The 10,171-nt window shown below is 38.9% G+C and overlaps 1 protein-coding gene across 1 annotated transcript; it reads right to left on the bottom strand.

Annotated features, from left to right (window-relative positions):
• Window positions 1–3,041: 3,041 nt before the first annotated feature.
• Window positions 3,042–4,009, bottom strand: LOC126732777 (protein RALF-like 34). Its single transcript, XM_050435783.1, has one exon. It carries the CDS (start codon window positions 3,755–3,757, stop codon window positions 3,353–3,355), a length of 405 nt encoding a protein of 134 aa, XP_050291740.1. The 5' UTR covers window positions 3,758–4,009; the 3' UTR covers window positions 3,042–3,352.
• Window positions 4,010–10,171: the final 6,162 nt, after the last annotated feature.

The raw sequence follows: 10,171 nt of genomic DNA, 5'->3' as shown, positions 1-10,171 counted from the left end.
TTTATGAGTTATTTGAGCTAAATACAGTAACCAAGATTATGACCATCCACCTTACCTTACTGTCACAACAAGACCAAGTTTTTTGGTGTCTTAACCCCTTAAGTGAGTTCACAACTAAGACAGCATATAATGCCTTAAGGGTTATCAATTATCCACCTCACCCTATGTTGTAATATAAAGATTGGAAAGAGCTGTGGAAGCTGAAAATTCATGCCAAGCTCAAAATTTTGCTATGAAAGATGACTTGGGAGATTCTACCTATAACCTCAGTCCTAAATTCCAAGTCCTCTCTATCTTCGATAGATTGTTATGTATGCAATAATGCCATTGAGTCTTTAGAGCATATTTTTATACAATGTGATTGGGTTGCCCAAATTTGGTTTGCAAGTCCTTGGCCATTAAATATGAGCCATATGTATAATGTATCTATAGCTAATTGGGTGAAGATGATAATCAATCCAAAGCATGGCCTGGATTTAGAGGGCGAAGAAGCTAAAGATTTCCAATTATATGCAGCAATTTTATGTGATCAGATTTGGATGACGAGAAATAAAGTTAGACTAGAGGGAATCAAAACAAGCCCGAAAGAGGTGGCAAGGCAGGTGAATAAATCTTATGAAAAGCACAAGAATGCTTGAAAAAATCAACCAAAAAAACCCCTAAAAGACCCATCTTGGACTCCCCCATCTTTACATTGGATAAAACTGAATTTTGATGCTGTAATTAGGGAAGGTAAATCCTTAGTGGCTATGGTGGCAAGAGACCAAAGAGGAAATTTAGTTGCAGCATGGACAGAGCAATTGGATCAGACAGAGTCTTTGTTGGAAGAAGCCAAAGTAGCTTGGTTAGCTATCAAAAAAGCTGCTGATGAAGGATTCAAGAGAACTATCCTTGAAGGAGATGCACTAAATGTCATTGAGCCATTAAGAAACAAAGTAGTTGTCTCTCACTAGAGAATTAAAGCAGAGGATATTTTGTTCCTAGCCAAATCTTTTGATAATGTATCATTTTCATTCATATGTAGATAGGGCAATGTTATTGCCCACCTTCTAGCCCAATGGGTTGCTCTTTTGAACTAGAGTGGGCCAGTTCCCATCTCTAACTTATCACCGTTGTTAACTAAAGTTTTAAATAGAGATGGTCACAGGCCCTCCCTTAACTGTATATCTTTTGCTTATTCTTATAAATAACGTATTTATTAAAAAAAAAAATTGCCGCATGGAGTTTGAATTATAAGCATCATTAGCTTTATTCCACAAAAAAGAAGAAGAAGAAGAAGCATCATAAGCATTGTAAGAAACATGCATTAAGATGCAATGCCAGTCCGATTGGCAGCTAACCTTTTGCCCTAAAAAAATAAAACAAACAAAAGCTAACTTATTGCCTTGTCTCCCCTTTAAACATTCACTGGTGGTCGAATATGGACCTAATTAATAAACTTGGATTTGGACTTCCTAAACATTCAATTATATAATTTTATTCTGAGCAATGTTAAGGACATTTTTTTTTTTCTCTCTTTTACGTTAACCCTCGGTGAAGCCATTTTCATTAGACATCAATTACATGTTATGTTAACTGTAGTGAAAATACACATGCTGCAAAAAAAAAAAAAAAATTTGGGTGCTATTTGACCAAATAGTTGGTTTTCTTGTTTTCACTTGTTCTACTTTTCGAATTAGAACCCTCTAGATTCATTAATCCTATTATGGCGCTCCTAATATCCTTTTTAGTCATTTTGAAAAAAGTGAATTTTACTACATAAACAATAATTTAAACATATACCATGATAGTTACAATAAATTTTGGACATGGCTTGTGTAGTGCACTGGACACAATCCCAACCCATAAACTTTATGTAGTTATTCACTTATTCTGTCTGGTTGGAGGTGGCTCCTAAGTTTCTACAATGCAGCCTCTCTAAAGATTTAACTTTTGGTTAGTTAATGAAATGTCTTTCTACCAATAGATAACAATTAGTGAAATGTTGCGCAATTTTTGATAATATTTTAGCTACTCCAAGATGAAATCGCCTTAATAAATAAAACTCTAGAAAACCTAAATCTCTTTCATGTTTGGAAAAGAATTGTTATTAACCAAGCAACGAAACATAGCAAGGAAATGATCGATCATTTACAAAACCGATTGAAGTGTTTCAACCAAATCTAACAAAGATAAGTGAAGAACCATTGAAAAGAAAAAACTTTAGGCCGGACAGAACATTTTCTAATGGATATTTGGCAATAGGCAGGATGCTAACAGAAAATATGGTCTGGGAAAGCCTCAAGGCTTGGTTGTTTAAATAGGCATATAACAATAATTCAACAACAATATTAATTTGTTGTTATCAACATGCCTTTTTACTAAGATCATCATGAATTACTAATGTGTGCATTCCCATTTGTCGCAGATCCGCAATCAATTGTGCTAAAATATAAATGGTCTCAGTAGGAAAAACGCAGAACACAACCGTTCATCCTGACTTGACGAGAATTGTTTTTCTGGATTCATCCTAAGCCCATTATTGCACTAATTTCTTCGGGCCCTTATTGAGATTCAGAATCACTACTCAATGAATAGTGTAACTCAATGCTAAACCTTTAAAAGGCATATTGAAATATTGCTATTACCGAACAAATAATTGAATCAAAACTACCCAGCAATTAATCAGTAATTTATACATGTTGGGTCCTAGCAGGCGCACTGAGTAAATGCACTTCTGCCAGTCAATATTTCGTGATTCGTGAATGAATAAGATTGGCGCCAGGGTTAAGTAAGTCGTTGGAGGGTGGTTAGGGCAGTTGAAGCCAGCTAAAGTGATGCTACATAGTATTAATCACTTTCATGTGGGCACATAGATGTCATGATGTACTAGTCACTTTTAGCCGTCTAAGTAGCTAAAATAACACCTAATTAATTTGAAGTTACTCCCAATCCCCATCTGATAAATAAGCATAGCACAGATATGAGATATAGTGACAAACGATGATAATCAAGCTTAACTCTTACAATGTAATTAGGCAAATGGGGAAAAAAAATAATACTAAACCAGAAGAATCCCGTTCATATCCAGGAATCAGACTAAAACAAATTCCCATAAAAACAAGAGTGCCTAGCATAAAATACAAATACTCAATACTTAATTAGCACCAAAGCGATGCCATTAAACAAGCTACATTACTACTCAATCTCAATTCTCAGCACAAACAGCCAAACTCACACAATTTTCCCACTCAACATAAGTAGAAGAAAATAATAAGCATTTTAATCTAACATATATAAAAACCTCGAAACGTAGGTGGTAATCCAACTCCAAGCTGAGATATACAGTACCTCTCTCTCTCTCTCTCTCTCCTCATCTCCGGCAGAGAGTGATTCTAGAGCAGCCTCTAGTGTAAGGATGAACTGGGCCTGTGGCCTTGTAGCAATTGTGGGTGTAGTAAGATCTTCCAGAGCGAGGTGGGCATGGGATTCTATTGGCAGAGAGTGCACCGTACGAAATGTAGTACCTCATTCTGTTCCAGAACAGTGACCTACGACTCAGCCCACCCTCCATGCTGTTCTCATCCTCTTCCTCTTCATCTAGCTCGTCGCTGTCGTACGGTGATGACATTGTTGTGGTGGGCCACTCAAATGCCTCACTACTACTCATCAGATTCAAGCTCGAATCTTCAAGCTGAGCACCAACATAAGGACCCACGTTGACGAAAACGAGCAGAAAACAGAGGAAAAGAAGGTTTGAAGGAGATGGGTATGCCATGGATAAAGCAGAGAGAGAGAGAGCGTGAGCGAGAGTTGAAAGAGCAGTGGTGGGTTTTACCGTTTTAGTACTAGTTTAGTTTGTGATTTGAGTGTCGGTTTCTATTGTAGTGAAGTGAGGAGGGTTTGAGTGCCATTCGTAAAAGGAGACAGTGAAAGAAGGGGACAAGGGGTCACATGCAGCTGTAATGGCCTAGAGAGAAAAGGTCGACAGATTATTGGGTTACAGCTGTGAATATTCAATGCATCAGATTGACGTGTTTCTACCTAGCTCTTAACCTCGTGCATTGTGAAAAGAAAACCTTGCTCTTTTCTGCTCTGTCTCTCTCTCTCTCTCTCTCTCGTCTCTCTGCTCTATTCGTAAATATGATCAGCTCAGCTATACTAATTAAGAGGACGTTTAATATGGTATTTTTAAGTAATATTTTTTAGTTTTTAAATAATATTATTTATATATTTTTACATATTTTTTATTTACATAAATTTTTAAAAAATATAAATAATATTATTAAAACAACATTGCTAACATACATATTGAGAGTTGACAGGTGAGCGGTGTGATATTAAGGCCATTTGGGGGTTTCGGATGGGTGGGGCCGTTATTTGTAGGTGTGCTGGTGACTGGTGAGTCGGCGAGAGATACAAATTTACCAAGGTTTTGAGATTTTCCTTTTCCTTTTACTTTTACTTGGTTGTAAAATAATCTTTTGACTGCTACTATTTTTTTTTTTTACTCTGCTCTAGCTGCAATAGAATTAGCGAATGAATAAAGACAAGAAGCTGAAGTTGATCGTACATACATTTGGCCAGGTGCTCCCAAATTGCGCTTCTTGTCGGATGGGCTCCGACTGAACATGAAAATGTCCCTTTTCTTTTGCTTTTATCATTATCTACGCTAATAAGTGGGTTTTTTCTTTTCTTCTCTTTTTTTTTCTCTCTCTTTCCTTTTCACCCTTTTATTAATGATTAATTAATTTAATTGTGTCCTACTATCCTAGTAAATTTTAATTAACTTAATTAGTAACAGTCATTGAGTAAGATATTTAAGCTTTGTTTAGTTGATAAGACACTCATATTTCAAAACTTATCACTCAAATCTCCTCACTTAAACTCATAACTTAATTCTTATAACTCTAACTCAAAATTACTCATAACTCTACTCTTTGGTTTATTTGGTTGGAAATTCTCAATGGGTTTTCCAATTCTAAAACACAAATTTATGTCACTCACTTGGACCCATGAAAATTTATTGCTTAGTAGGTGCACAGAATGGCAAAAAGCCTACCCGCATCAAGTCTCTCTCTCCTCTTCATGCCCATTCTACAATACCTAGGCTCAGCTTCTCCACTCTCTCTTTTTTTTTTTTTTTTTGGTAAAACTTCTCCACTCTCTCACCATTAAGTATCAACTCCTCAAACCCTCATTATGCCTCTCATTTTCTACCCAAGAAGATTGAAGGACTTTCAGAGGTTCCCCTCTCCTCTTTGATTTTGAAATCCAAAAACCCACACGAAGGAATTCCAAAGCCCAACTCCAAACACAACCTAGGTATCCCTATTTTCTTGTCATTATCACCTTCAACTTCTGAACCCCTCTCAGAAGTGTGGGTCTATTGAAGAAAAATTTGTCCACCTTTGTATTTTGCTTATTCCTAAACATTTTCATGAATTTCAATCTACATTTGATAATTTGTTCTTTTCAATCTCGTACATTCCTACATCTATCTTCAACAATCAAATGGTGTAAATTTGAGGCTGGATTTGAAACTTTTTATGTCAGGTTTTTATTAATATGAAGATTGTAAGGTGTTGTTCAATTGGTGTTGTTATTAAGGTAGATCACATAATTAAAATCTCATACAAATAAAATTTAAGCTCTTATTTTGACCATGATCAACAGAAATCATGAAAAGTGAATCCACCAAGAACATCATAAACTCTATGATGGAAAGTGAGAAAGCAAAACATTTGGTAGAAATTCCCTCATGTGAAGCAGTAGAGAGAGATATGATCAAACACATGTATAGTTCAACAATCATAAAACCAGAAACAGCTTAGGGAAAAAAAAACCGAACCTAGATTCGTGAAGAACGGAGTAGATATGAGAAAATTTTTCTCACCTTTCGAAAACAAGAATAGAGCTCTAAAGTGAAAGAGTAGAGAGAAATGGGAGTGAATGAGAAAAATAAATATTTAGCGCATTACAAGCCTACAATACCAGACTTGTACCTGATCAGTATAGCCTAGCATTGCCAGCATCGAACATGGTTATGGGAAGAGGAAGCTGAACTAGCTAGGAGTAAGAAGAAGGTCAAGGATGTTCATCATGCTGATTTTATTGATGGCTCTTCCGAGAAAGGATACTCCCAGGAGTTTCAGAATACATGGGAAGCACCAAAAACATCCTTTAAAAGGAAACTGGTGGGGGAAATACCAGGGGCCTATGCCAAGGCTTTCGATTTTACAGATTTTCTGGATTCGGACGTGGATTCAAATGAGGAGATGGATGAGCTTCGTGAGGGTCTAGTGGCGGTTAAGCTAACTAGGGAAACCAAGCTCCGGATTAGGAAGCCGTGGTCAAACACATTGATCATTAAGCTTTATGGCAGAAAGGTGGGATTTAGTTTTCTCCAAAACAAACTAAACCTTCTGTGGAAGCCAACTGGAAGACTTGACTGTGTAGATTTAGGCGAAGAATTTTACTCAGTCAGATTTTCTCTGAAAGAAGATATGGAGGCTGTCCTAAAAAATGGACCGTGGTTCATTGGCGGCCACTTCTTATCCATTCGGCCATGGGAGCCCTTCCTTAAACCTGCAAGTGCGAGCGTTTCTTCCATAGCAATCTGGGTTCGACTACATAAGCTCCCTATGGAGCTATATGAATCTGATGTTCTACAACAGATAGAAGGAGCCATTGGAAAGGTGCTTAGGATAGACACCCACATAGCTTTGGAGGCCAAGGGTAGATACGCAAGGCTCTGTATCCAGGTCAATGTCAACAAGCCTCTTGTTAACACGATCCTTATAGGGAGATTTGAGCAGCTGGTGATATATAAAGGAATACACAAACTTTGATTCTCTTGTGGAAGAATAGGACATATGAAAGAGTCATGCCCGTTCACCATTAGAGGTCCTAGTTCGCCGATGGAAGGTAAGCCGAAAAGTGAAGGAGCAGGGGACGGTACAACTCAGCCAACCAAGACACGCGAGGTGCATGACACACATGGTACAATGCCAGCTAGTGGATTGCCGGAGGATTATGGTATAGGTACAGATGATGATAGGTACGGTCCCTGGATGTTAGTGACACAAAGAAAGGCTGGGCAAAGAAGGACAAATTCTATTAGTACGCATGCGGGTTTGGGGTCACAACCACACGACAAGAGACAAGGACAGCTGGGTAGGCTGAAGGAATGGGTGAATGGTATGGGCAATGTGTATAATGGGCCATTTGAAGTGGGCCGAGAGGACAACGTTAGCAAGGAAGGGGTTAGTGTGAGACCACATAACAGGTCCAGTGTTTTGGTCAAGGGTAAAAAAGAAATTGCGAGAACTAAAGCCACAAAGTGGAATGTAAAGGAAGACGCTGGAAGCTCTGGGAAGATTGTAGTCAACAATTCGCTGAAGTGGTCATCTCTTAATACCATTGGCGATAGGAAAAATCCTTGTGATCAATTCCAGTTTTCGGCAACTGGCAGTGCCGAAGTGGGAAAGCAGTCTTGGAAGCAGTCCGGTGACGGTGGACAGTGTAAGGATGGGAACGCTAACAACCAGGAATCAGGATTAGGGGTGGAATCACAGCCCACGGTGGTAGGTTCAGGTGAGTGGTTAGAGGTTGCTCTCCCAAATATCACAAAACCCAATTTTGTGCAAGAAGAAACCAGACGAGGCGTTCTTGGAGAAAAGGATGCTGACCGGCCACATCAACATCAAGCTCATTCAAACACTCATACCAATTTTGGGTTTCAACGCATAAGTTGTTATGAGGGAAACGGCTATGGGTGTTCTGGTACACATGCTGACTTTGTGCCTAGGAAAGGGGAAAACAGAGGAGATGTTGGAGATGATGGGATGGAATTGGAGGTGGGAAGTGAAGCTACTACCCCCTTTTGATGTGTTCCCAACCCTTTATCATCTGTTATCTATGAATATAATAGTGTGGAACTGTAGGGGTGCTTTAAAGCCCAACTTTTAGAGTCGTGTTAGGGAGCTTGTGAGGAATCATAATCCTGGTATAATGGTGGTCATGGAAACCCGTATTGGGAGAGACAAAGCTAAGGAGATAACTGACTGTTTGCCTTTTGACGGTGCTATTCACATGAAGACGATGGGCTTTGCTGGTGGCATTTGGCTACTTTGGAATTCAGATAGGGTGGAGGTTGTCCAGCTCACTAACATGAAGCAAGAGGTTCACGTGGAAGTCAAGGTATTACCTACAAACTTATCTTGGATTTTTACTGCTGTATATGCTAGTCCTAGATGTGTAGAGAGGCAGGTTTTGTAGGGAAATCTTTCCAAGTTTGCTGAGCTTTAAAACCTGCCTTGGGTTATAGCTGTGGATTTTAATGAACCCCTCATCGATGAGGATAAATTCAGGGGAAGGCCGGTTAGCATGGCCAGATCCCTTCTCTTTAAGGAGTGTCTTGATAAGTGTAATATGGTGGACATGGGGTTCAGTGGGCCAAAATATACTTGGACTAACAGAAGGGAGGTCAGTAGCCTTATTCAAGAGAGAATAGATAGGTTCTTCATGAATCCTAGTTGGTGTCTGCTCTACCCAGATGCTAAAGTATCCCATCTCACGAGGTACCATTCGGATCATTACCTTGTGTTAATGGAAACATAGCCTAGGGGGCAAATGTTTCTTAATAGGTCTTTTAAATTTCAAAGTTTTTGGCTATCCGATCCCTCTTTTCCCTCTGTTGTGAACTAGGCTTGGAGACAGCCAAGGAAACTTATGGAAGCAATTGACACCTTCGCTAAACAAGCTACCATGTGGAATAAAAATCACTTTGGTAATATTTTTCATAAAAAGAAGAGAATCATGGCTCGATTAAATGGTGTGAGAGTGCTTTTTTTGTAGCACTCAAGCCCAAGGATCCTGGGCCGAGTAGTTGTAGTTTGGTGGACCGGGTTTTGATTCACCACAGCTAAAAGGCTATTTAAGAATCAAGTGGTGCATAGGGCATGCTTCCTACAATACATATAAACTAACAAATAAGGATATTTGTATCGAACAACAATCAAAACAGCAAATTAATGCAAAGCAAACAGTAAAAAGAAAGCACAAAGTAATGGTTAGGGATCCTAAAATCAATAGGAAATATTTCATTGAATTTTCTTTGTTATGATTATAGTGTGCTCACTAAGACGTGATACAAGGCTCAAGCAAGCTCAAGCTCAAAAACTACAGTCTTAGATGGTTATTCAAACCTCTATGACTTGCAAAGTTTGATTCTTTTTTAATCCGAGTATGTGCTATAGTGGCTTTTTCTAGGATACCGGGAAGTAATTTTACTAGTTTCTCTGAGTTTTCTTTTCGACAGAACTTTCTCAGTGATTCTGTTACCAAACTTTTTTCTCCCCCTTTCTCACAATCCCTTCCCCCCTTTTTATAGTGTTATTCTGGAGTCTCAGGGGAACTATTGATTCCCCTGTTTTGCCCCCTAGGTACCAGAGTATGTGTTGTGCCTATCGCCAGAAGGTTCAGTTTCCCTGTTCTTCATTCTTTCCTTCCTTTTAGTTTTGTTTCTTTGAAAGTCCATGACTGACTACCTATTTCGGAGTATGTTGAGGTCACGTTCTTCACGGTCCAGCTTTTGGCTGTCCTTCTTCTTTATCTTTTTTCTCAAATGGGCGGAATCTCATTCTGCCGGTTTGAAAGTCTTTCGCTGCTACTCCCTTTTTTATACTTCTTCATTCTGATTCCCCCGAGATGCTACCCACTTGCACTATGAAAAGTTGCTGAGTTTTTCTCTTCTTTTTCTTGCTGGGTCACTTGACACTTGAGAAGGACGTGCCCTCTCCTCTGTTTCTTGTGTTCCTTTTTGTCTTTTTCTTTTGAACTGTCTTAATATTTTCTTGACTGTATTTACACGCCTAGGGGGTCCCGAGCCTTTTGGCAGTCTCTGAGGATCCCGGCTCAGTTTTCTTCTTCAATCCTCTGACATGGGCTTCTTTTCTTTTTCTCTCTTCTTTTCTCATAAGCTTCTGGGCTTGCCTTTTTTCTTCTTGATGTTTTTTTGGGCTTCAAGTCTCTTGGGCTTACCATTTCTTCTCTTTTTCGTGGCCCCTTGTGCTTATTTCTTTGGGCTTGGGTATTGTGACTTTTTAGACCTCAACAGATGTTGTTCAAAGGGTTTTGTCTTCGGACCCTTCTGCATCTCTAGTAAGCCTTGAGAATCATCTTATCAAAG

This window comes from Quercus robur, chromosome 6 (genome assembly GCF_932294415.1).
Source record: "Quercus robur chromosome 6, dhQueRobu3.1, whole genome shotgun sequence".
Classification (NCBI taxonomy): domain Eukaryota; kingdom Viridiplantae; phylum Streptophyta; class Magnoliopsida; order Fagales; family Fagaceae; genus Quercus; species Quercus robur.
Note: the sequence above shows the minus strand (reverse complement) of the source record. Positions and strands in the feature narration are given on the sequence as shown.

Excerpts from the sequence above, each read along its gene's own strand:
- LOC126732777 (XM_050435783.1), bottom strand. The coding sequence starts at position 3,757 with ATGGCATACCCATCTCCTTCAAACCTTCTTTTCCTCTGTTTTCTGCTC.